Source organism: Poromitra crassiceps, assembly GCF_964638095.1.
Source record: "Poromitra crassiceps genome assembly, chromosome: 18".
Classification (NCBI taxonomy): Eukaryota; Metazoa; Chordata; class Actinopteri; order Beryciformes; family Melamphaidae; genus Poromitra; species Poromitra crassiceps.
The window spans coordinates 26,928,166-26,955,243 of NC_139636.1; the positions used below are offsets into that span (position 1 = coordinate 26,928,166).

The 27,078-nt window shown below is 42.7% G+C and overlaps 1 protein-coding gene across 5 annotated transcripts; it reads left to right on the forward strand.

The window, feature by feature from the left end:
* Nucleotides 1-518: 518 nt before the first annotated feature.
* Nucleotides 519-27,078, forward strand: chd2 (chromodomain helicase DNA binding protein 2). Of its 5 annotated transcripts, XM_083655000.1 has the most exons (39): nt 519-952; nt 1,304-1,418; nt 4,705-4,942; nt 5,202-5,288; nt 6,001-6,062; nt 6,560-6,679; nt 7,054-7,248; nt 9,469-9,605; nt 10,022-10,247; nt 10,334-10,434; nt 10,518-10,559; nt 10,762-10,940; nt 11,859-11,983; nt 12,106-12,322; nt 12,410-12,499; nt 12,623-12,813; nt 12,952-13,140; nt 13,261-13,423; nt 14,597-14,749; nt 15,327-15,398; nt 15,749-15,898; nt 16,010-16,158; nt 17,183-17,279; nt 17,368-17,460; nt 17,581-17,757; nt 18,136-18,305; nt 18,689-18,730; nt 18,904-19,043; nt 19,119-19,257; nt 19,347-19,497; nt 20,173-20,295; nt 20,413-20,535; nt 20,705-20,845; nt 21,446-21,559; nt 22,585-22,763; nt 22,858-22,957; nt 23,070-23,256; nt 24,106-24,376; nt 25,094-27,078. In XM_083655000.1, the coding sequence occupies exons 2-39, from the start codon at nt 1,357-1,359 to the stop codon at nt 25,353-25,355; spliced, it is 5,457 nt and encodes a 1,818-aa protein (XP_083511126.1). In that variant the 5' UTR covers nt 519-952; nt 1,304-1,356; the 3' UTR covers nt 25,356-27,078. The 5 variants fall into 5 exon arrangements, with proteins under 5 accessions (XP_083511126.1, XP_083511124.1, XP_083511127.1 ...); XM_083654998.1 differs by having other exon boundaries at nt 18,904-19,257; XM_083655001.1 differs by lacking the exon at nt 10,518-10,559.

A 27,078-nucleotide genomic window follows, 5' to 3' on the forward strand; every position in this document is an offset into this window, starting at 1 on the left:
TGCTCAACAAATGAAGATGATTCCCCTGCTGATAGACAAGATGATAGAGTATTGTGGTTTCATCAATCCCACTGTTGAATCTCTACCTAATCAATAGAAAGCAGATGACATTTTGGTAGACTACACACCACAAACTGTGCAAAGCTTTTGGTCTGCACTGAAATGGTCTCCAAAAGCTCTACAAAATGGCTCCTGGTGTCCCATTTCCTGTCTGTACAGGAAGTGATGCAAAAGATGCAAAGAATTATATACTTTCCAATCCCTCCGTATTATAACCTACATAGGAGAGAGGTTTCATTTTAAGGCTTGGTGGCCCTGGTGCTGAAAATACATGTAAATATATAAAATATTAGTTTTAAAACAAATAAAAGGGGTGGGACTTGAGCATCACCTGAGTGTGTGGTGTAAATGGCAATAACGTCAATCAAAGAGGCAAAGCTTTCAGAGCTAGGAAGGAGCTCTAGATGGCGGATGAGCCTTGGGAAGGCTGTTAGTGTTATGGGCTTTCGTTCGTCAGACGCTTTTCTCGCCTCTTTTCGAACCGGGGGTCGTTCGTTCTGACCAAAAGTGTGCCCTTTGCGACCGAACGATTAGTATTTTAACGGGAATCGCGACGTTTTGTGTCGTTTTTGCTTGTTTTTTCGAGCTGTGGGAGTCGTCTCTGCTGCTGGTCGTTGTTTTCCACACTGGGCTCTGGCAGCCATGGCGCGCCTCCATTTTTAGAGTGCTGCTCGCGCTGTCTGTCTGTCGCTCTGAGCACAGCAGCGGATGAAGATAGAAAAGGCCTAGTACTTTATTTTTGTACAAAGTTTTTCTTTTCTTAATTTAATATTAAGTTATTCTTTTTTACCGGCGATTACTTTTATTCTAATAGGATATTATATTTAACCCCTCGGATATCGCGAACGAGAATCTAATACTTCATTATACTACCTTTCTTCACATGGAATTGGTATGTTTACATTGTTATTGTTGATAAATTACTTGTTTTCTCAGCCTTTAACCATATTTCCCCCCAACCCTTTATCTGATGATGACGCAGTTAGAATTAATGCATGCTGCTTTTGATCCGTGGATAATATCGAACACATATGCTCGATATTCAACTCGATGTAACCGCACCTGTCATTTGTTTACCCCCATTTTTTAATTAGCGATGTAAATAATGATTGTTAAATCGTTCGGTTTAATGTATTTTTGCTGTCCTCGTGTCGCAACGTCTGGGTTTTAAATTGCCCCCCTGAGCAAAAGCAATCTTATGGGACTTCTATGATAGTTTCTGTTTCCTCTAACTTTTTGACAGTAAATACCAGGACAACACATCATCACCCTATCAAAGATTTTCAGGATACAACGATGATGACGGATACACATAAAAAGCAAGAAGATGAAGGTTCGACTCAAAGCAATGCATCAAGGTATGATCCCCATACTTTTTACCTTTTTGACATCTGCTTCGATTGTTTACCTTGTCAAGCATGGTTGGTCACCTGTGCATACGTTTTGCGTTATGGTTTTCATGATGTGTACGAGTGTCATGAATGACCTTGCTATTGTTTAATAGCCACACCCTGATTTTCCTACCATTTCTTCGACTCAATACTGAGGTTACAGGCCTGTGTGAGAGATCACTGCCTTTATGCTGTATGTATAAGACCACAGCAAAGCTCTTTTCACCTGTATTATGTTACAAATGACTGCTCACACATGTTTCATGTCCTATGGCTTTAATGTAAAATGACCTTGTCTTACTAGTTGCTACTGCATTGCACCATTTTATAAATGTTGCCTTTTCCTCTCTCAGAAACAATGTATTAGTTTAGAGTTGTGTAAGGCCAGAAATAGTAAATCTGACCATTGTGTTGTTGGGTTATATAACACATATGGTTTGGTTGGTTTGTTGTTTGCCTTGAAATCAATCTCCATATGTCTTAATGTTGCAATTTTCTGTTTTTCTGTCTGGATCTTCACAGAAAGTTTGTTTTCCCCTTTTGCAAAGTAATGCAGTTTTAGGAAACCTACGTTGTTTTATGCTTAATATGTAAATTGTCTCTGTTCAGGAAATGCCTTAATTTGTCACATAGTAATGACTTTTAAATCATTTTTGTTTTAGATGGCTGGAAAAATGTGTGGCTGTTCATCAAAACCTACTGTTTACAGTGCAATAGCATATTTTGACAAATGTCAAATGTTTGTGTGTGGCACACAACTTATTTGAATCTCCTGCTTTTTCATTGATTTATTTTATGAAAAGTTATGTTTGGTTTTACTGTATCAGGAGGCCTTGAAGTAATATTTTCTCAGAACTAAAGATACTGTGATGGGTGAAATCATTGCTTTTACTAATCAAGCAAGATATTTTGTCCATTGTTGGACACCCATTATTATCCAGAAAGATTACTGTCCTATTGACATATCATCCTAGGTGTAAAGAAATAACGTATTGCAGTTGTTCATCTTAGCCATATGGAGATTGACAGGTGAGGTGAGAGAGAGACAGCATGTCAGAAGTTTGTTTTTGACAAATATGATGTCCCTTTTCATATCTGGCTGTTTGTCTTACCATTATGTCGAATATATTGACAGGACCCCTGGCAAAAAGGCTTGATTTGCTCATATAAGTTGCTTTTTCTCTTTCTTTACCCCCCCCCCACAAGTATGAAGATAGTAAATTATTTGAGTGTCCCTTGTTCTCACGTGTGGGAATCTGCTCTTGTGTATAATTCCCAGATTGACCCACATTATAATCAAAAGCAGATGAAGATGTTGTCGTTTCATTTTCATCAATAAAGCTGTTTTGGAAAATTACAATATCACAGATCATTTGCATGGTATAAGCAGGCAAGTCAAACAAACCACACAAGCAGCTACGCAGTGTCATAAGAGATGTGCGTTTTCCAACAACATCCCTGTGTTAGTACTGGAATTGCTAGTCCCACTTTTATACAACTTGAGCACAATATAATGCAGTCTGACCTCAATAGACCATTGTTGTGTTTCTAGATAAACAGACAGGTTGTGTGCAAATATCAGGTAATGGCCACACTGACTTTGAGTGACAATAGACTGTAAAAGGTCAGGCTTTCCACACTTGTAGTTTCTTGGATTTATCTCCTGGCAGCCATTTTAGTATTTGACTTCTGAGTGAAATATGTCCTCTTGTACTGATGGTAACTTTTCATCCTGATGGAAGACTAGAGTTGTCCTGCATTAAGCAGGTGAACAATGGAAGGTCTGTTGAATTTGTGGTAATATGCTCCTTTCACTAAAGTACATTACACGTGTCCTTTCCAGTCACAAAATGGCCCTTGCTTTGTGCCCTGCTTGCTGACTTTTCTGTATTAAAACTCGGCTCAGAACTACATGGAGGAGGAGGAACAGGAAGTGTTTCGACGGTCTGAGGCTCGCACACTCGGCTGCCATAGGCTAGACTTCTACCTAGCAACGCGTCAGCCTATAGTAATTTGAGATGAGGGTGATGTCCCGCCCACGTTTGACCTCTCTTAAAGCGGAAGGAGGCATGTCTTTCCGGGTTTGCTCCATCTAGGAATAGGTTTTGTGTTGTGGTTTATTATGAGTCATCAAATACACTTTTAGAAAAATAATATAGTTTAGGACACAGCTGACACAAATTAATTAATGTTATTTTTCAGTATGATCCCTTTAGTAGAATCAATTGTGGAATACTGACATGTTTATTTGTTAACCCTTTATTTAGCGAGGTTAAAACAACTCCTTTCACATTTTAAAACACGATGAATCTCTTTAGATATACAAAATAATTAAAGAAAACACAACCAAGCTCATATGCCCATTTTAGCTTGTTCATGGATTGTGCATCTTCCAACACAGCCCATGTAAGGCAGTGTTTTCTGCAGATGTGTTCCTGCAGATCTATTTTGAGGTTGTGTAGCGCCCTCATGTGTCCGCTCTAGGTATTGAAAGTCAGACGAGACGGGTCACCAGATTTGTGAACGCCCTTGTGTAATTTGACGCTGTTACATAAGCTCTCATTGGAATAAATAACTCCTTGTGCGCTGTGCTAGACTAGACCCTTTGTTCATATCTTGATTCACACCTTGCTCCACAAAAATAATTTTGTTAAGTCTGATAAATAATAATATTAATAATTGTCATAGTAGTGATGATGCTTTCCTTGCATTTATTCATCCAGGGAACACATTTGTAGGATTACGCTTATAGCAATATTATGCTATTTTGTCTTTATCAGTCATTATTTCTCGTAATAATTTCTCTTCTGTCTCAAGTCACTTGGGGGAGTATCAAAAAGAACAAAACTATTGCACAATATTTTGACAGTGATGATGCATTTATGTTATCGCTCTCTAAGAAGCTTAATACAGGTACCTTGTTTTTACCTAGTGGTAACTGTACTGAAAGCAGGTCTGTGTGAACTCATGGTGGATTTTTAAACGAGTAAGAGGATCGGTTTGCCTGGCAAAGAATGAGCTCATTATACAGTAAGACTGCTAAACTGCTGCAGATTGTAGCTACTCATTCACGTCTGCTTGGTCTTGCAGTTTCCTGTGTATGAGTTTAATTTGCATAAGAAACGCCCCACCATCACCTGAACTCATTTTCTTGCCATCTGGTTGGGTGTTAACAAATTTTATTTGTTAGGACTAAACGGTAACCCGACGCTGCAAAAACCCAAAAGAATGAACATGTCCGTGTTCCTTTTAGTAATTCGGCTTCTGAGGAATCCAACCGCTCCGGGTCGGAGTCCGGAAGTCACTCGGAGAGCGAGCATGGCAGCGAGAGGAGGAGATCCCACAACTCCGAGTCCAACAGCTCGTCCGAGTCCGAGAGCCACTCCGAGTCGGGCAGCGAATCCACAGAATCCAAATCACAACAAGCTTCGGCAGAGGTCAAAGACAAGCAACCAGCAAAAAAGAAGGAGAGTCTAGCAGAGGTGAAGAAGGTAAAAAGTCACTGAGCTTTAGAGAGGCGCCCTGCTTGTCCGTGGTGACTTCATCATATTTATAATGCAGATGCAAGCTCTCCCATCATCTAATAATTAAGCTTCAGCTTAATCTGATTTAAGGTTAGAATTACAAGGACACCTGTAGTCACATCCTCTGTTATGCAGTTACAATTCCCTACTGTCTTCTCAGCCATGCTCTACTACTTAGATAGAGATGTAAGACGGTGCGTGATGAATCAATGCTTTGCGATTACAGATGTGGGAAGAACATCCAGATGTGTACGGGGTGAGGAGGTCGAATCGGAGCAGACAAGAGCCCGCACGCTTAAACGTTGGAGCTGGGGTATGGACATGTCAACGAAAGTCAAAAGAAATACAGTAAACAAACACGCACAAATGATTGCATTGTACCTCAATACTTTTGTGCCTGTATGAATCGGCTTGTTTAAAAGAATCACTTGTACCATCTAGTGGCTATTGTGTGCAAGGTTAGGCAGTGAATCTCAATGTGCTGAATGTGGGGTCCAGGGACCATGGGGTCCTTGATGAGGTTCCAGGGCGTCCCAGCAAATACAAGGACTTGTTAAACACATTAGAGTAAATGTAGAATAATTACTGTTTTGATCACAGTTTCACTGTTATCGCTCTACCTACAATACAGAAGAGTTCAATTGCAAAACGGATATCTGTATTTATTATCCTTTTTTATTATATATTTATCTTTTATTTTCTTATATATATATTTTTTAAGCATAATTAAATGATTTTCACCTAATCATTTTCACATAAATCTCCTATTCTTATTTTTTTTATTTTATTTTATCTATTTATTTTATTTATTTGACAGGGACAATGGACAGTCACAAACTGTCCCAGACTTGGCTAGGAAGCTAAATTTCATCTGCAGTCCCTGGGTCCCTAGGATGATACAAGGACAATCAATTCCTCAATTTATTGTATTTATTTATTGATATGAAAAATGTTGAGAATCACTGTGATTTGTCAGTTAATATCTTCCTAAAATCTGTTTTCTGCTGTAATCTTCATATTTGCAGGGCAGCAGTGACTCTGAGGGTGAAAGTCCAAAGAGGAAAGTAACGCGGGCAAAGAAAAAAGTGTAAGTATAGATGTTGTGAACATCTTGGTGATCGATGCATTTTGTGTTGTCAGCAGTGCATACCGCATTCATTTAAGCCTTTTTTATTATGTTGTGACACTTACAGTGGACTCTTTTGTTAGCAAGAAAATTCATTTTTGTAGTGGAATGCTCTTGAACCATACATCACTTTTGCATGTTCCATGTCTTGTTTGTATCATGTCGTTCTGTTGCCTGTTTGGTGTAAATGTGTTCATGTTGTGATTTCCATCATGTTATGCTTATTTTTAAATGGGTATCTGTTTGCTCCAAATGGGCTAAAACGTCCTTATTTCTGAGCTGTAGCCAGACAGTCAGGTGATATCTTACATCTACAGAGAATTTTGATTGGTCCGATCAGCGGCTTATCGCTGATCAAATCGGGTTGACCGACGCTGTGGCCAATATTACATCAATTAAAACCGGTTCTAGCAGTGATGGGCCTTGAGGGTGAACTTGTGGTATTTCTTTGTTGTAAGAAATACCTGGAAAGGTGATGACTCAAATGATGACGAGGAGGAGGATGAGGAAGATTCCAGCTGTGCAGACAGTGAGCAGGAAGAGAAAAAAGTTAGATCCAGACGACTTCCTGCTAGAAGGTAAGAGTGTAGCGAAGCCTGGCCATCAGACACCTACCCACTGCTCCACCCAGATCCATCCCATAATTTGTGATCAGTTGCTTGATGCCATTTTTTGCCTTCCTTTTTTGGGTTGAAATATTTCATCACTGTTGTAATGCTGAGAATTCAATCTGACATCTCAAATTCTAGATGTTCTGTCCAATTACTGTGCAAATATGTTTAAAATGGTCAAATCGGCTTCACTTCTGCTCTGTGCTGTCTCAAGGCCATCAGCTGCAGTCAGGCAATTAGGTTTGACAGCGAGACTAGTGTTATAATGACCCAGCTGAGCCGTTTGGTTGGTTATCTCTAAGTGGTTCGTATGTCACTGTGCTAAACTCGCTGTTTTACAGACCCCAGACCAAATCGGCGGCCGCAAAAAAGCAGCAGGCTCAAAAGGGAAGGAAAACTAGGAAGCAGGAGTCATCTGCCGACGAGGACGACGAAGGTGATGATGACGACGACGATGATGATGATGACGACGATGAGGAGGAGGAAGACTCTCCAAAGAGACAGTCAGGCAGGAGGGGTGCAACAAAAGTCAAAAGGTACGTTTCTGATACCTAAAGATGTTTATCCGCAATACGTTTTGATTCTTGGTTTCCAGAGACTTTGACTTTCCCTTTGCAATGATAAGAGAAATGTGACTATGTAGAGACAGAGGTCTCCTTGGTAACACCTGTACTCATGTAGAGACAGAGGTATACTTGAGCCACTTCTTAACATGCAGTGGAATCAGGATTATAACCAGCTCCTAGCCGGTTGGCCTGCATGTTAAACAACTATTAGCCGGCTTACGCGCACTCCCGCGAGTCCGTATCATATCCATCAAAACCCCAAGTATACGATCCGCATTATATGAAAAGCAGCTGTTGTTAAACACTGGCATGTCATGATCCTGATCATGTAGCTGTTATGTTTGGCGGGTGGTGGCACTTCACGTTCACGTAGTTTATTAATTAATGAATCGTTCGGGCAATCGCTTATATCAACGAATTAAATGAGCAAACTCACGGTTTCCTCAAGTGCTGCAAACGGCTTGAATTGTTTGGTAGAGCCTAGGGATCCCAACGCGCTCCGTCCCCACCCCACCTGGATTGCTTCCCAGCAGCAATGCGTTTTCCCCCCACACTGCCTGATAGACAGGTAGGAGATTAACAGCCTCTGACTGACAGGGGCTTTGAAACTACGGTATAACAACTTTTTATTCATTGGTCATTCATTGTGATATAAATTAGTGACATTTTCCCCAAAATACTCATGGTTCTGTGCTGTTGGTATTTGGTAGCCTATCTGATGCCTGCAGTGTGGCGCTGCGTCAATTAACGATAATGACGGGAGGCTTGCGCAGCAGCAGGATGATTTTCAGTCCTAAATATCAAACATGTTTGATATGAAAGCATTCATATTGACTTAAATATTTTGTTCATATAAAAACGTGTGTAGAGCACAGTGGTAGAGTACATGTAGGCTATGTTATGAAAAAAGTATCCATCGCTGCTGTAATTTGAAGGAAAATAAAAATATATATATATTTCCTATCTATCCCTTGCTGCCACTGGAAAAAAAAAAAAAATCCCTACCGACCCATCACCTCAACTGACAACCAACAGGAACCAAACTTTATTTTTTTTAGTCCCTGGGAGAGAGAATACTGACCATTTCCAGCTGTTTCTAAACACAGACTCCTCATGTCTAGAAAGGTAAAACCGGAAAATATCCTGCTCTGGCTAGCCAGACATGATCCAGACTTCATGTTAAGAAGTGGCTAGAGTAACATCTATAGACTGTTTTAACTTGACAACAAAAACATTCTAAATTGAACCCCCGCTCACTTCCTGTTGCAGTGTTTGCTATGGACATAAAAGAAAAAAAAACATTCAAGTGCAGGACTGACCATTCCGTGAAAACCGTCTATACAGCTGAGCAGCGAAAACAAAAGTAACAATGTTGAGTGAATATTTCTGCAGTTTGCTGACTGCTGAGAAAAAGGAAGTGCTGTGGGGTTGCGCTGTGGTGAAAACCGTCTATACTAGGGCTGCACAATTAATCGTATTTTGATCATCATTGCAATATGAACATGCGCAATAAACACGTCGCAAAGACTGCCTGAAACGCAATGAACAACAAAAGTGGTTTTATTGACGTGCGTCATGCATTCACACTCAGCATCTGATCATTTTGTCTTGTGTTGTAAATCCAGCGTACACCTTTCCCTTGCAACAGTGCAAGGGCCTCCGCCCCTCTGCCAAAGCCCAAACACGCTGTGTGTAGTTTCAGCTAGAGTCAGTGTGTATTTCATTTCTTTATTATGTGGCCATAGGCTATTCAATGTTGGGGTCAGCAGTGTACATATTCAAGCAGAAAGACATAGGAACTGTATTGCTAATATGCATCCTTCAATATTTGTTTATTTATCGCAAGTCATATCGTCATCGCAATATTGAACAATGTTATCGCATATCGCAGAATTCCCTCATATCGTGCAGGCCTAATCTATACTCGTGTAGAGACAGAGGAATACTTGGTAACACATGTACTCATGTAGAGACAGAGGTGTTAATTGTTCAGGAGCTGTGATTTTGAACTTTGCACTCCTGTCATTTTGAACATTGAATTAGGAATTTAAGCTTACTGTACTGTTGCACTTATTTTAAGTTGCTTTGGATAAGAAAATAAGAAAATGGTCAAATGTAAACAAAGCAAAACTGTATGCACATATCATTTGATATTTATTAAACAACCCATGTCTTTCTGTTGTGTTACAGTTACAAAGAGGACCATGACGTTGAGACGGACTCTGATGATCTGATTGAAATGGTGGGCGATGTAGCCGAGGAGCAGCAGGATGACGACAGCGAGACCATAGAGAAGGTTATGGACGCCAGGATGGGCAAAAAAGGAGGTGATGCATTTTCACATGACATATCTTCTGAGTATTTAATCCACACTGCGTCTCATCAAAGACACGTGTACACTATTATGTAACTCGCCCGCTGCGTGGGCTCGCCCGTCCTGCAGCTCACATTCGCAGCTCGCCCGCTGTGCGGCTTCACTTGCCCTGATGACATCACTGATGATGCCACAATGCCTATGACATCATCAGTGATGTCACAATGCACAATTGCTCAAGTGACATCACTGATGACATCACTTCATCACTGATGACATCACATCATTAGGTAATTAGGGCAATCACCTAATTAAAAGATCCGGCTCCGTCAGGTCACCCGCACGGGTGCTCTTTACACCCCCTGAAAGTTTCAGGCCGATCGCACGTAAAACTACTACTACTAAAAGGAACTTGTTTTTTTATTCTAGTTACTGGGGCTTCTACTACTCTGTATGCTGTGGAGGAAAATGGAGACCCCTGTGAAGGGTTCGATGTGGAGAACGATGAAGGGGAGCCTCAGTATCTGATCAAGTGGAAGGGCTGGTCCTACATCCACAATACATGGGAGAGCATGGACTCGCTGACACTGCAGAAGGTCAAGGGACTTAAGAAGCTGGACAACTTCATAAAGAAGAACGACGAGCTCAATGCATGGTGAAAATCTTTACCTCACATGAGCATATATTCACAAAGGTGTACGTCTTTCCAGAATGGACACTGTTTACCTTTTGTATTCCCAGGTTGAGAAAGGCTTCCCCCGAGGACATTGAATATCATAACTGCCAGCAGGAGCTCCATGTCGACTTAAACAAGCAGTACCAGATTATAGAGAGAATCATCGGTAAGCACAGCAGAAAAACAAGCTTTGGTGTTATTGCTGCATGTTCACTTAAGTGATCCTAAATGTTATTTTCTCATATACAGCAACTAAAACAGGAAAGACGCAAGAGCCCGCCGACTTTCCCTGTAAGTCCGTTTTCTAAATAATTTCCAACATCATCATAATGCTTCTGTACATGTTGGCGGGTTCTTATTGTCAAATTATCTCCCTATTTTCACAGCAGTGGATAAAAAAAGATGTCTGTGCTGTACACTTCTGCCTCGCGTTAAGCGCTTTCACATTTTGTCACAATTTGTAATATTGTTTTTCTTTTTTAAATTTTAACAGCTCATAGTCACAAGACAGCGTCTTCCAATGAGCCTGAGTATTTATGCAAGTGGATGGGCTTGCCCTATGCAGAGTGCAGCTGGGAGGACGGAGCCTTGGTCAAAAAGAAGTTTCAGCTCTGTGTAGACCGCTTCACCAATCGAAACACCAACAAAACGGTTCCCTCTAAGGACTGCAAAGTAAGGCTTCAGTCAATCTTCAAGTCAAGTGTGTTCATTTATATAGCTTAAAGGCTGGAAACACACCTACCTGACGTATATAGCCCTAAAGGCTGGAAACACACCAAACTGACGTCATTTATATAGCCCTAAAGGCTGGAAACACACCAAACTGACGTCATTTATATAGCCCTAAAGGCTGGAAACACACCTACCTGATGTCATTTATATAGCCCTAAAGGCTGGAAACACACCTACCTGACGTATACAGCCCTAAAGGCTGGAAACACACCTACCTGATGTCATTTATATAGCCCTAAAGGCTGGAAACACACCTACCTGACGTATACAGCCCTAAAGGCTGGAAACACACCTACCTGATGTCATTTATATAGCCCTAAAGGCTGGAAACACACCTACCTGATGTCATTTATATAGCCCTAAAGGCTGTAAACACACCTACCTGATGTCATTTTGTAAGATTGGGCATGGCAAAAAATCCAGAATCATAGCCTCATGCATGTTTTGCACAAGCTTTGAACTGGAATATGGCGTTACCTGTTGCAGTGCAACTTATCTTAATGAAGCGCCCAGCTGGGAACAGCGGCAGACATGAGCAGGGCCAGCACTGACCACACAACATCACTGCCAGGTAGAACACTGATGGAGGCAGAGGCGAGAGAGGGAGCCGCATGCGCACACACACACACACACACACACACACACACACACACACACACAGATACACGCACACATGTACGGAGGAAGGGGAGAAACCGTAGCAACACAACAAATGGTGAAATGGACCTTTTTAAATGGTCACATTTACAGGTCTTGTCTTTGTCCTTGGCTTTTGAAATGTAATGACTGAAAAAGCAAAGCTGGAATGGTTAGTTTTTGTGCTCATAATGAAGCGCGGGTTTCCAACTGTGATCTCAGGTGTTGAAGCAAAGGCCAAGATTTCTCGCTCTAAAGAAACAACCGTCTTATATCGGAGATGAGAACCTGCAGCTGAGAGATTACCAGTTGGACGGACTGAATTGGCTGGCCCACTCGTGGTGCAGGTACAAAGGAACAGAAGTCATTCCCACCAGTGCAGTCTTATCCGCTTGGTTTTGAACACCACACTTGTAGAAGAATATTTGGAAGTATAAGAAAAGGTCTAAACGTGTTTTTTGCCCCTCAGGTGCAATAGTGTCATTCTTGCTGATGAGATGGGTCTGGGCAAAACCATCCAGACCATCTCCTTCCTGTCCTACATGTTCCAGCAGCACCAGCTGTTTGGGCCCTCCCTGATCGTGGTGCCGCTGTCCACCCTCACCTCCTGGCAGAGGGAGTTTGACGCCTGGTCCCCCGACATGAACGTGGTGGTCTATATCGGCGATGTCATGAGCAGGAAAACGGTAGAGTGAATGATGTTAAAGAGGCGTTTCTTTATCTTACAGTCCATTGAGTCTGTCAGATAAGCTAATGGCTGTGCTTCTGAACAGATCCGTGACTACGAGTGGGTGAACCATCAGACGAAACGAATCCGTTTCAACGTACTGATAACTACTTATGAAATTGTACTGAAAGACAAGGTAGGTGTAATAGTAGATTTTTTTTTTCTTGATCATTTTGTGTTTATCCCCGTTACATAATGTGGTGTTACACCAATGAACAAACGATTGACCCACGATCTAACTGTCACAATTGAACTCCAGGGGGTTCTTGGGAACATCAACTGGGCGTTCCTGGGCGTGGACGAAGCTCACCGGCTGAAGAATGACGACTCCCTGCTGTACAAGACATTAATCGAGTTCAGGTCCAACCACAGGCTCCTCATCACCGGCACTCCGCTACAGAACTCCCTCAAAGAGCTTTGGTCACTCTTGCACTTCCTGATGCCCGACAAGTACGTCCTGTTTATGCAAATGCAATGTGGGAGGGGCTAATGAACAAAAAGCGAGGGAAATGTCAGCACTTGAAATTCCAGTGAGCGACGCGTGGTGTTTTTGGTCACTAGTAATGTTGCCCCTCTTGCACATTGCAGGTTTGACTCTTGGGAGGATTTTGAGGAAGAGCATGTGCAAGGCAAAGACAATGGATATCAGGGCCTTCACAAAGTCCTTGAGCCCTTCCTCCTCCGACGTGTGAAGAAAGACGTGGAAAAATCTCTGCCTGCCAAGGTGGAGCAGATCCTCCGTGTAGACATGTCTGCCCAGCAGAAACAATTCTACAAGTATGAATTTATTGTCTCTCAGATCTGTTCGCATAAATCATTTGTGCGACAGTGTGCCCGTTTCCTAAAGTTGCATCTCCCCTCTCCGTTGGTGTGATTTTTGTTCCTGAATCCCGCCAGGTGGATTTTAACAAGGAACTACAAAGCTCTCTCCAAAGGCACCCGAGGCAGCTCCACTGGCTTCCTGAACATCGTCATGGAGCTGAAGAAGTGCTGCAACCACGCCTTCCTCACCAAACACCCAGACGAATCAGAGACTGAAACACAACAGGAGCACATGCTGGTACGTCTGTGTGAACCCTCTAGCTCAGAGCGCCGTCTTACGGGCAAGTCCCACCAGGAACGTCATGTACGCGTTCCGGCTCCGACGCGCTTGTCGGAGCTGCTCGCGGGCATTTTAGTCAACGTGTGTGATCCCACCAGCCGCGCAACGGCGCGTATCAGAAGCGGCTTGACGCCCCGCACCGCTAAAGATACGCGGCAGTTCTATTTTTCACGGATGACGCCTGGAAGCTGCGTCAATCTGCACAGAGCAGATCGTTCAGCCCGGAAGTCCGACACAGCAACTGCGCGAGAATCCGGTCGATTTTCATAATAAAACACTGTGTGCAGACCCAATACCGAATCCTTCTCCTTCTCTCCCCCCCTCCCTCTGTAGTATTTCAAGTAGACGAAGAAATGCAAGAGTTCTCCTCCTGCTAACAGGCACTGTATGACAAATAAATAAATAATTTCAGCCTACTTACCCATGGTAGAAGCACAACAATCAAGGGAAAATGACCAAATCAAAAGCAAGTCAACGACAGACTGTGTTGTTTGTGTGTTGTGCTCTTTACATCCACCCCATTGTACACACAGTATCTTGCATCAGCTGCCAGGCAGCGCTCGGAAGCGCTCCGCTTCTGAAGCGCGTGCTGTGGGACACGCTGACGTGCAGAGGACGGAGCAAAACCGCGGCGCAGACGGAACGCTGCACAGACGGGGCTGGTGGGTTCGCCGCGTTAGGGTCAAACTCTGCACTGCGGGAGAAACTAGTTGTGACTTTACAAAGAACAAAACCTATTAGTAGAGACCTACCCTGTCTATCTAATTAGGGATGCACGATATATTGGCAATCATCTGTCCAATGAGAAAAATAACAGCAATGTTAATATCGGTTATTGATATCGGCATATTGAGAGGAAACAATGCGGAAAATCTATGATTTATGGCCGTTTCAAAATATTTTGGAAATAAAGACTTTTTCAAATTCATAGTGTTTACATGCGTTTTTCAGTATGTAATTATTTTATTATTATAGAAATGTGCTTTTATACGGATTATATCGACATCTGTAAATATCTGTTATGGGGCATAACAGCAATGTTAATAGTAGTTATCGGTATCGGCCTAAATTCATATCGGTGCACCCCTATCCTAATGTCCAGTGTTGACATCCTGAATATGCGTCCCACAGAGTCTCGTGCGGGGCAGTGGGAAGCTGGTGCTGCTGGACAAGCTTCTGACCAGACTCCGAGAGAGGGGCAACAGAGTCCTTATCTTCTCCCAGATGGTCAGGATGTTGGACATTCTGGCTGAATACCTAGCCAAGAAGCGCTACCCATTCCAGGTGAGATTTTTTACTCATTTTTTTAAAGCTGCATTTGGAAACCACTGCTCTGTAGGCTGGCCGGCCGTCTTACAGACAGCATCATAGAAGCCAGACTGTGTTTACAGTGAAGGTAGCCTGGGTAAACCCAGCCGCCACGTGACCTGCTCTCAGACCTGCTCTCAGTCACTACCTTGTGACTCGTGAGCAGGGTAAGCCTGAGAGCAGGTCACTGGGGGCTGGGTTTACCCAGGCTACAGTGAAGGGGCTTTTGGAGTGGTGGAGAGGTGCGCTGCAAAGGGAGTTGACTCAGATGATGGCAGGATCAGGTGTCGCAGATCAGTGTTGCAGCACAAATACGCCAGCAGACTGATAGTTCATCATCAGGTTATTTATATCGGCGAGTTATTTTCTGAGGACTACCAGGGCTCCTGCAAGTCACCGTTTGGTGACTTGCTGTAGACTGTAATGCCGTCTCTGAGAATATAGACATTCAGACAGGATGGCAGGATGACAGGATGTATAGCTGAGCGATGCCAAGGTTAGAGATGGAAGCCCGGGAAATGTTCAAAGCTCCTTCTGCCTCTCTCCTCTTCAGCGGTTGGACGGTTCCATAAAGGGAGAGATTCGAAAGCAAGCACTTGACCACTTTAATGCAGAAGGCTCAGAGGTATGTATACTGAAGGCTGATTATGGTACTACTAATTGATATTGTAATCAAGCAGACTGTGATTAAAAATTCAGATTTTTTAGGGTTTGGCACTGAATATTTGTCCGAGCTGCAGTAAATATAGTGATATACTGGTTTGTTTGAATTATAATTTTTCTTTTATATTCACATGTGCTTTCATGATAGGACTCCTTTAATGGCACGAGCATTTACTAAATTACTGTTAAGTGAATATTAAGAGGATTTCTGCCTGATGTATTCTTATTTTCTACATACCAAGCATATTTCCTACTGTTCACATGGGTTGGATGAAGTCTGTGTTAGGCTAACAAGAGTCTTCTGTGTTCTAGGACTTCTGCTTCTTGTTGTCCACCAGAGCAGGAGGGCTGGGGATCAACTTGGCCTCAGCGGACACTGTGGTCATCTTTGACTCCGACTGGAACCCTCAAAACGACCTGCAGGCACAAGCCAGGGCTCACAGGATTGGCCAGAAGAAACAGGTAACCCATGGTTCAGATCAAGTCTTTGACTGTGCAGAACCATTTCAGTCTGTAACTATAAAGCAAAGTACAGTAAAGAAGTAAAACAAATCTCCACGCTTTACTTTGCAGGTGAATATTTATCGACTGGTCACAAAAGCAACGGTGGAGGAGGACATCATTGAGAGGGCCAAAAAGAAGATGGTTTTGGACCATCTTGTCATTCAGAGAATGGATACCACTGGTCGAACTGTACTGGACAGCAACTCGGGAAACTCAAAGTGAGAATTTGAAAATTAGTCATCGATTATCTTTTTGCTTAACTAGGCATCTCGCGTGGCCTCGCCTGCCCTATTGGCACACACGGGTGTGGGTGTGTGTGTTGCTCACAAAATGTTATTGCCCTTAAGTTTGCGTGCGCGCCCCCTTATGAGATCACTGATGACATCATCAGTGATGTCACAATGCCTCCTTGTGTCCCCTTATGATGTCACTGATGACATCAGTGGGACAAAAATTGAAACAGAGAACAAACAGAACAGAGCCCACATTGCTACATTTATTGCCCTTATTATATTAAAGGAACACACTTTTCAACCAGCTTTGTATCATTAGAACATCAGTAGTATATCAGAAAACTGTAAACTGTTTTGTAGTCTGTCATTTAATTTGACAGTTATTGAGTGTTAAAGTGTGGACCAGTGACATCACTGGTCCACACTAACTCAAATTAATAACTCATTAACTCAAATCAACTCTCAATAACTGTCAAACTAGATGACGGTTTTGAAGTCATTCATCTAGTTTGACAGTTATTGAGAGTTGATTTGAGTTAATGAGTTATTAATTTGAGTTAGTGTGGACCAGTGATGTCACTGGTCCACACTTTAACACTCAATAACTGTCAAATTAAATGACAGACTTCAAAACAGTTTACAGTTTTCTGATATACTACTGATGTTCTAATGATACAAAGCTGGTTGAAAATGGGCAGTGTTCCTTTAAGTTTACATCACTGATGGCATCAGTCTTATGACATCATCAGTGATGTCACAATGCCTACTTGTGTGTGTGTGGCCCCTTATGACATCACTGATGACATCACTGATGACATCATCAGTGATGTCACAATGCCTCCGTGCCTCTGTGTGTGGCATCACATCATCAGTGGGACAAAAAAATTAACAAGAGAACAGAGCCCACATTGCCAAATTTATAATAAATATCATATAGATAGTTGGTTTTTCTGGAATATTGAGATTCTGAAGCTCTCCATGCATTTAACATTGCTGTTTCTGTTCACAGTTCAAATCCTTTCAACAAAGAAGAACTGACTGCCATCCTCAAGTTTGGTGCAGAGGAGCTCTTCAAAGAGGCAGAGGGAGAGGAGTCTGAACCACAGGTACCAAACCACTGAGCAGACAATCCTGTGTGCACGCAAAATTCTTCCCTCCCATAGTTTGCAAACTAGAATTTATTGCCTTTTGCAGGAGATGGATATTGATGAGATCCTCAGGTTGGCCGAAACAAGAGAAAGTGACCAGGGATCGAGTGCTACAGATGAGCTTCTCTCTCAGTTTAAGGTACCTGCAAGTTAGTAGTGCTATTTGCATTGATGCAAAATGCTTCAGTATCTTGAACACCTGCTTTTAGCTTCTGATCCTGACTCCTCCCACTATCCCACTGTGTGCCTGTTGCTACAGGTGGCCAATTTCTCCAGCATGGAAGAGAGCGCACCAGAGCTAGTTGAGGGAAAGCACGTGAAGGATTGGGACGACCTCATCCCCGAGGACCAGCGGCGCAAACTGGAGGAGGAGGAGAAGCAGAGGGAGATGGAGGACATCTTCATGCTGCCCAGAAGCAGGAGCTCTAACAAGAGGGTGAGAGAGAAAAAACTGACGGGCGTATTTGGAGCAGGAGAGAGATTCTCTGATCATTTTCCAGCGCTGTTAGCTGCATGCTGTTAGCTGTATGAAGACCCCTCATTCACTGATGTGCACACATTTAAGTAAATAAGTTACAAAGGACTGTTAAAATCTCCTGTGATGCAGTAAGAATTATTTCTGCACGTTGACTACAAAGGTATAGCCTCAAAAAGGGAATGTCCATAACAAAATATTGTTCTATTCAGCTGTAGAAAAAAACACTTTTAATAAGCAATCAAAATATCCTGATTCAAAAGCTGGTGTAGTAGAAGAACATATGCATTATAAAGTGCAGCTCCGCTTCCTTTGTCTGAGGGTTTGCTATGCTTTCAGGCTCAGGCCAATGACAGTGATAGTGATGTGGGCTCCAAGCTGAAGCACCGCTCCTCAGGCTCCGAGAGCGAGACGGACGATAGCGACGACGACAAGAAGCCAAAGAGGAGAGGCAGACCCAGAGCGCGCAAAAACAACGTGGAGGGTTTCACTGACCCAGAGATCCGCCGGTAAGGATTTCGTACGTTAACTTGAGCACCAATCGCACCAAGACAATTTCCTTGTATGTGAAAACTCGGCGAATAAAGAATTCTGATTCTGTAGTTTATCAGAACAGTTTTGAAGTTATTCATTTAATTTGACAGTTATGGAGAGTTGATTTGAGTTAAATTGTGGACCAAGATGTAATTCATGCACACATGACAACACTGGTGCACACCTTAACTCAAATCAACTCTCAGTAACTGTTAAACTAAATGAATGACTTCAAAAGTGTTTTATGATACTTCTGATGCAGTGTTCATTTAATGTCACAAGTGCATTTCTTTAAACCAGAATAGTTTTCCTTTATGAACTTGACTTCATAATGTGATCATAATTATCTCATTAACAGGTTCATTAAGGCATATAAGAAATTTGGAGCACCACTTGAAAGGTAAGTGTAATGTAAAATTACATTAGATAGATGAATTAATTGCAAAGATAATAAGCTTTCTTTCTACTGTGTGTGTGTGTGTGTGTGTGGGGGGATGTGGGGTCCCCCCCCCCCCTCCCCTGGTCTACAATTTTTGCACACCATGCAGATAAAATGCTGTCTTCTGTTGCCAGGCTAGAGGCCATTGCCAGAGACTCGGAGCTGGTGGACAAATCTGTAGCAGATCTCAACAGACTGGGTGAATTGATTCACTCTAGTTGTGTGACTGCAGTGCAGGAGCACGAGGAGCACCTTAAGGAGAACCCGGCTGAAGGTACGCTGCTTTTACTTGTTGGCGGGAACTGCAGGAATTTTTCTCAGCCCCAAATGATGCACGTTGTTATTTCAGCCAAAGGTCCTGGGAAGCGCCGAGGGATTAATATCAAGATCTCAGGAGTGCAGGTCAACGCCAAGTCCATCATCCAGCACGAGGAGGAGTTTGCTCCGTTACACAAAGTTGTGCCCTCCAATCCTGCTGAGAGAAACACGTAAGCCACCACTGCGAATATGAGACAGAGGTATGGGCTGCATTTGATAAAGTTACAGGTTAAATTTGACAGTGCCTTGTTATCCACAGGTTCCAGCTGACATGCAGGGTGAAGATAGCCCACTTTGATGTAGACTGGAATCTGGAGGACGATGTTCAGCTCTTGCTCGGCATCTACGAGCACGGCTACGGCAACTGGGATCTGATCAAGACTGATCCCGACCTGAAGCTGGCAGATAAGGCAAATATCCAACGTCTCTGACACTTGCAGATGATCTCATTAGAGCTACAAAAGTGTGAAGCTGAACCGTACCGCACGTTCCGTACTGTGAGGAATATGCCAATCGAGACACTGCATGAAATAGGCCACGCCCATCACGGGGGAAATCGCTCCGTTCACTCCCATAGACCAGTGTCATTTCCCTTGAATTAAACATAGCTAAAAGCTGTTGTATGGTGGGCTGCGCAGACAACAAATGTGAAGAATCGCCAGTTAAAGTTTTTTTGTACTCCTGAGCAAAACAAGGAAGCCATTGAGAATTGGCAAGAAGAAAAATGTGCATCTAGCTGTCAAGGAAGTAAGTTGGAGTGTTCAACGTCTGTATATACGATCTTTGTGTGCAACACACGACCATGCACGCGACATAGGAGAACGCCAGGAGGGGGGTTTCTGTTTTCCCCCGTTTTGGCCGTGATTTCTGAATGATGACGCGCTCCGCAGTGTCTATAGCTTCTCGTCTAAATATTGTTCAACAGAAGATTACAAAGGTTTTAGCAAATGCATATTTCTCATGTGTACAGATAGTCGTTATTTTTCTAATTGTATAGCTGTATAAATCATTGCAATCCTCTTGCTTGGGTTGGAACTAGCGTTCCAATTAAGCAAACTTACTAACGATCAAATCTGTATGTGCAGATTCTCCCAGACGACCCAAGCAAGAAGCCTCAGGCCAAGCAGCTGCAGACCAGAGGGGACTATCTTCTCAAGCTGCTGAAGAAGGAAGAAGAGAGCAAGGACGTGTCCAAAACGGGGGAGGAGGTAAGTTATTATTGATAACTCAGCAATGGATTCATGCTGTTCTCATCACATTGTGTGCATGCAATCTGCGCAAAGCAAAACCCCCACATAGCTCAACCTGTCTCTCTCCCCCCGCAGGTCAAAGTGAAGAAGAGGAAGCCTCGGGTGAAAAAGGAGAAAGCGATTCTCAAGGACGAGCAGGGCAACGACATCTCCTCCCCTCGCCTGTCAGACAACCCGTCAGAGGAGGGCGAGGTCAAGGTGAGTGGACCTGCAGTCTCTCCCACCGTCTTTACAGTAGGCTCGGGTCTAGATAAGCACGGATATAGTACACTGGAACAACAACAACAATCTGTTCCTCCACCACTGTTACTGTATGACCTGCTGTTTTCTTTTGTAACTTACATTGTCTGTTGTCACGGCTGAACAGGATGATGGAACGGAGAAGTCCCCGGCCAAGAAGAGACAAAAGAAAAAGGATAATAAAGAGAACAAAGAAAAACAGGGAACTCCTAAAAAGGAGAAGGAAGGGGACAAAGAGAAAAAGGGCGCCAAGCCCAAAAAAGAAAAGGTATTTCAGCACATCATGAACTTGACGTATTGTGCTTTGCTCAAGCAGTTTCAGATTTACACGGGCAGGAGGTGTGGATGGAAAACTAGGTTATCAGAGGCGGATGGGAAACTGGGTTACCCAAACCTTTTAGTGAAGCCCAGTGTGCACATAGCACACTGCAAACAAAAAGTACTTCTAATTCTTCTAAATAATATTATATTGTATAATGTATATGCTGTTGAATGAGTCAGATCTCCAGAGTGCTTAATATTTCATTTTCATTTGCTATGCAGCCTGGAATTACAGTATATCATGGGAAATATACAATATATATATATATATAAAGTGGGCAATCTGTCTGTTTAAATTGTTGTCCCACTGATGATTGCATGGTGATGTCATAAATTAATCATCTTATGACATCACTGATGATGTCATAAGAGCGAAATAATTTTATGACATAGGCACTGATATTGTCGTTGGTTACACTCTGGCAATTGTGACATCATTGATGATGTCATAGTGCTAAAAATGGTCAGTGGCTGCAAAGCTTTTGTCTTTCTTTCTCCTGTCTGTTAATGGTGAATAGCATTAATGGATGTTTGCTTCGGCCCTCAGGCTAAAGCAGCCAAAGCTAAGAAGCCCCAAGGCCCGGTCCACATCACTGCTGGGGCCGACCCTGTTCCCATTGGAGAGGAGGATGATGAACTGGACCAGGACACCTTCAGCGTTGTGAGTTCTCTACTGTGACCCTGCTAACCTCTCATGTGATCGCAATTAAGTTTGCTCATCAAGTTTATCTATAGCTGTGTTTCCATTACAGTTTTTCGCAAAATAATTGCGATATTTCTACAACTTCGACAATGTACAATTGCGACTTGTAGGCGTTTCCATTGAAGTTGAGTTTCGCAATTCCCGTTACCAGCAGCTGCCACAGTGATTACGCACGCGGATCTGCCCCATATCCCGTCCCCTGCATGCTCAAATCCAACCAATGGTCAATGCAAATCACAACATGAAGTTACAACGCATATAAACGAGCCTGATTATCAATTCAAAAGAACATGTTGCGGGCTGCGGTGAATTCAGTGAGCGCGACAGGCAGAGGAAAAAAGGTAGCCTACAACTTGTCCCATTTTAGAGATGGAGGAGGGGGGGAAAGGCTGATATGGTGCAATAGTCAGAATATCGTGTATTATAATTATAACATTGTACCTGAAACGTGTGTAATGTATTAATCACTTCAGTCAACAGCACCGCACCGGTGTGCTTTTCATCCCGCCGATCATCTCGCCGCTGTGCCAAATGCGCGCACACAGGCATCGATTTCTCCAATTAAACATGATCTATTTTCCGGCTCCGCTTTTGCACAACACGTCTTTCTGCTAGGTAGCGTTGCTTCAAAGTTTTCCACTTGCTGCAAAGGTTTTGCCACGGTTTATCAAACCCTTTCTCCCTAATTTCCTTTCATTTTCCAAAGGAGAAGATGGGTCACATGACGTGCAAATGCGGAAAATGTGTTTCCATTACACTTTTGCGATAAACTGCTATATCGACACGTCTGAAAAACCACCTCATGAGAGCGCAAAAACGTTTTGCGATATTTGGGAGCTTTTTCGAAATTTACGTGTTTCCATTACCCAATTTCTATTGCGATATTTAGATTTTGCGCATTTCTGACGGTAATGGAAACACGACTTATGATGATTAAGCTTCGGGGAATTTTGTGTGTGACATTTGTGTGTGTGTGTGTCCAGTGTAAGGAGCGCATGCGGCCGGTGAAGAAGGCCCTAAAGCAGCTGGACAAGCCTGACGAGGGCCTGTCTGTCCAGGATCAGCTCCAGCACACACGCACATGCCTACTGAAGATAGGAGACCGAATCACAGAGTGCCTTAAAGCCTACAATGACCCCGAGCATGTCAAAACATGGCGACGGTAAGCTAAGCTGAGGATTAGATTTGATGCAGTCTTCTTGGAAATAACCCACCCCTTCCACTGTCCAACTAATTATTTTCTTCCTTTCTGGCAGAAACCTCTGGATTTTTGTGTCCAAGTTTACGGAGTTCGGTGCAAGGAAGCTTCACAAGCTTTACAAGATGGCGCAGAAGAAGCGAGCACACGAGGAAGAGGCGAGTTGCTCTTATTACAAATTGGAAACCCCTCTGGCTTTGGAGAATGATTAGCAATTGAACACGAGCCATTGTACTTACCAACGCTTGAATTATCCTGTGACATTTTCAGAAGGAACATAAGAAGAAGGAGGACCCTGCAGGGAGGGCGAAGTCTTTCAGAGCGGAGCCGTCTGGTTCCAGTCGAGACTCCACTGGCACGCAGCAATCCTCCAAGTCTCAGGCCTCTCAGCCCGGCTCCCACTCACACCACCGAGAGGCGTACAACCCAGGGAACAAGCGTCACTTTGGAAATGATGGTAAGCCTAGAGACATCTTAGAGTATTTAAGGCACATAGATCAGGTAAATAACTTGTTTCCTCACAGATAAACACAAATATCTCAAATGCAATTTGCCCAGATAAAGGCAACCAGCCATAAGCTCAAAGTAGGGCTACAACATGGGTGTTGGAGCTATTCTTTTTTTAAATTATTAGTTTAGACCCCCCCCCCCCAATTTACCACTTGCTTTATTATGTATATTATTATTACTAAATTAGTGCTTTATCAAATCCATTCCGCTTGCACATTGAGAGAATGCCAAAATCAATTGGGTGGTACCCACATTTACAAAGCTTCCTATGCCCAGATGGGCTACAATACAATATTGACAAACAATCAAATTGCAATTATTTGACAGAATATTGCATTTGTTATTTATTTTCAAACTTTAAAATTGTTTAAACAAATGTTATTAGATATCAGTGTGCAGGATTTACTGAGTTTGAGTATGATAAAAGGTTTTCACCAATATTGTACATCATGGACCATAGATTACCCATAAAAAAAATATAAAAGTTTTCATCAATTGTTCCATCATAAGCTCAACGTTGGAAAGGGAATCAATATAAACTCTTTATAGACAGTTTTCGCGGAGTTGTGTTGCTAGTCCAACAGTTTGGAACCTAGCTTATGTCCTGTCAGTTATTGTACTAGCAAAAACTGCAACAGGGAGTAAGCTGGGGGCAATTTAGAATGTTTATTGTTGTCGAATCAACAAATTGAGAAAGAAAACTTGCATCTCTGTGTAAATGGAGGTAGATTGGGATTAAGATATGTTTCTCTCCAGTATGTCATTTTAATATGATGATGTGCATTTTTCCTCACAGATAGAGGAGAGTGGCAGAGAGACCGTAAATACAACAATTACCCCGGTAACAGCAACCAGCCGTGGCAAGGAGATCGTCATCATCCATATGACGCCCACCGCTATAAGGATCACTACGATGATCGGCGTTCCCATGGAGACCCCTATCGCAGCTCAGGCGGCGGTTACCGCAACAACAGCTCCCCTCGAAAAAGACCATATGAGCAGTACGGCAACGACCGGGACGACCGGGACGACCGGGACCACAGGGGCCATCGACCTTATTATGACAGGTGAGCGTCAATCAAACCAGGTGCCATCTTTTGGAATAATGCAACTAGAGCTGTAACGTTTAGTCGATTAATCCATTAGTCGCTCGACAGAAAATTAATCATAAATTAATCATTGATTAATTAATCAATGATTAATTATTTAGACTAATTTTTAAGAAGAAAATACAAAAATGATCTCGTTACAGCTTCTTCAATGTGAATATGGTAAATGGCCTGCATTTATATAGCACTTTTATCCAAGTCGCTTGACAATGAGTAGGGACATTCACCCATACCGATGAAGGCGGTGCTGACACACCATCGGGAGCAATTTGGGGTTCAGTATCTTACCGAAGGACACTTCGACATACATGACATGTAGGAGGTGGGTATCGAACCACCGACCTCTTTTATCCAAAACTCTTTGATGACAGCAACCTGATTCTCTTTGGGTTGCGGACTGTTGGTCAAGACAAAAAAGACATTTGAGGATGTCATCTTGGGCTTTGGGGGAAAAGTGGACGAACATTTTTCACCAATTTTGTGACATTTTATAGAGCAAACAACTAATCGATTAGTCAAGAACATAATCGACAGATTAATCGATAGTGAAAATAATTGTTAGTTGCAGCCATAAATGTAACTGTTCTTGAAATACGAGGAAATCATATTGTCGTCATCATCATCTCTGGTTATAAAAAAAACTAAACCTTGGTCTCTGTACTCTGTACGTTTCAGGAATCCAGACCCCAAAAGGAGACGTTCTGCAGAACGTTACGAGGAATTCCGTCCCACCAACTACCACCAGGGAAGAGAAGGCCCTCTGCAGGACTTCAGGAGGCCGCCGGGCCCGGCCGGCCCAGAACACTACAGGCCCTTCCACCCAGACAAACCCCCTCCTCCTCCCCTGATGGACCCGCGCTCCCCGCAGGCTCACAAGTCTCCCCAGGACTCACGCTCGCCACCTGTAGAGCAGAAAGCCGGGGGGGCAAGACCGTAACTGGAACAGCAGCAAAAGCTGGTAGCGCTGGCTAAGAAACCCCAACTGGCTGTTTTGTCGACATTCTGCTGATGGACACGTCTGGACTAGCCAATCATAAGCTTACAGTTGGAAAGGGAATCAACTTATAGCCGCTTGACCAGCAAAAACTATTATGCTCCTTCCCCCAAGTGACTGTGGCTGCGAATGATACATTATGTGCCCTACAAGTGGGTTTCCTCCAATCATCTTCATGATGATGATGACGATGATGATGACGATGAAAAAACTAAATAAATCCTGCATCTTTATTATTATTTAAATGAAAAGACTTGATCAGTCCATGTTTAGACTGTGGAACGCGTAAAGATGCTTAGTCCCGTGGACTATTATCGAAGGAAAATGTAGGATGCACGAACTGATGGCTGATCTCAATCCTAAAAGTGCCTGAAGGGTTTGGCCTTTTGAATGGTAAATGTATGGGATTATTCCCAAAGGATCGTGGACATTCTTTTTTTGTGTTTAGCTTGAAGTCTTGCAAATGATGTCATTAGAATGATGTCATTAGAATGATGTCATTAGAATGATGTCATTAGAAGTGTTTCATTACACGTGCGTAATGTGTGATCATCTGCACCTTCAAATGTTTCTCTTGACCGTGTAGCTGAACCAGACATCAGGGTGTCATGGGAGGGCATCATTCCATCACAAAATACATTACAGAGATTTGTGAAGAATGATGTGTAAATCATGCCAGTAGGTTTTCCTCTAAATGCTATTCAACAGACGGTTGAAAAGGTTTTAGCAAATTCATATTTCTCATGTGTACAGATAATCATTATTTCTGTAATTGTATAGCTATATTATAAATCACGGCAATCCTCTTTGCTTCGTTCACCATAACCACTTTCCTGTTAGTAGGCCTAATGAAATGACTGCTTTCTAAACAGTATTTATTACAAGTTGTGCAAACGGTTCAAAAACACTATGACTTGGAACAATTCTTTATTTTTGTCCTTCAATACTTTGATGGTGTGGTACGATCAGTACTTCATGGTAGTTTTAGTTTCATTACTTCACTGTTGCCGATTGTCTTTTTCCACCTGTACAAGTATTCAATTATGTCTGAAAATAATTGGTAAAAAGAGTTTAATTCTGTAACTATGGTTTGGCAATATTTTTTTAATTACTGCAAATTCTGGTAGATTGGTTAAGGCTTACAGTATATGGGAGTTGGCTGGTAAAGTCTGATTGTTTTCTTACTGTCGGTCACTTTTGGTCACTGGTGCCAAATCCGAGACTGGTTCTGGTCGGGCCCTCGTTTTAATTTTGGGTATCGATTGTTCTGCTTCTCCATTTGTGCCTTATTTGTGTGTGTATTATCATGCCGTATTTGGCTTCACTGACGGTACTGTGGTCTGACACAGGCAGGATGCAGTATTATTAAACAGTCGCATTTTAAGGAGATTGCCCTGAAAAGCTCAATCATAGTATTCAATGAAAACCGAAGGGACCATTTGCTCTATTGTCACCTGGTTCTGTGATTTCCCAAAGAGGGGGAACGTCAACATGAACATGAGGATGGTTTGTGTGTTTTGTCCAGCCAACCTGTTACAATGATCAGCCAACACCTCCATCTTCCACAGCGAGCCAGCTACATTTCTGTTATGTTCTTTAAGCAAGCCGGAATAATTTATATTTGTGACAAGAACCACTCTACATGCAAAATGTGCTGTACATATGT

Coding starts and splice junctions, on each gene's coding strand:
- chd2 (XM_083654998.1), top strand. CDS start 1,357: ATGATGACGGATACACATAAAAAGCAAGAAGATGAAGGTTCGACTCAA. Junction 5,289..6,000: donor GCTTAAACGTTGGAGCTGGG/GTATGGACATGT, acceptor TCATATTTGCAG/GGCAGCAGTGACTCTGAGGG. Junction 13,141..13,260: donor CAGCAGAAACAATTCTACAA/GTATGAATTTAT, acceptor GAATCCCGCCAG/GTGGATTTTAACAAGGAACT.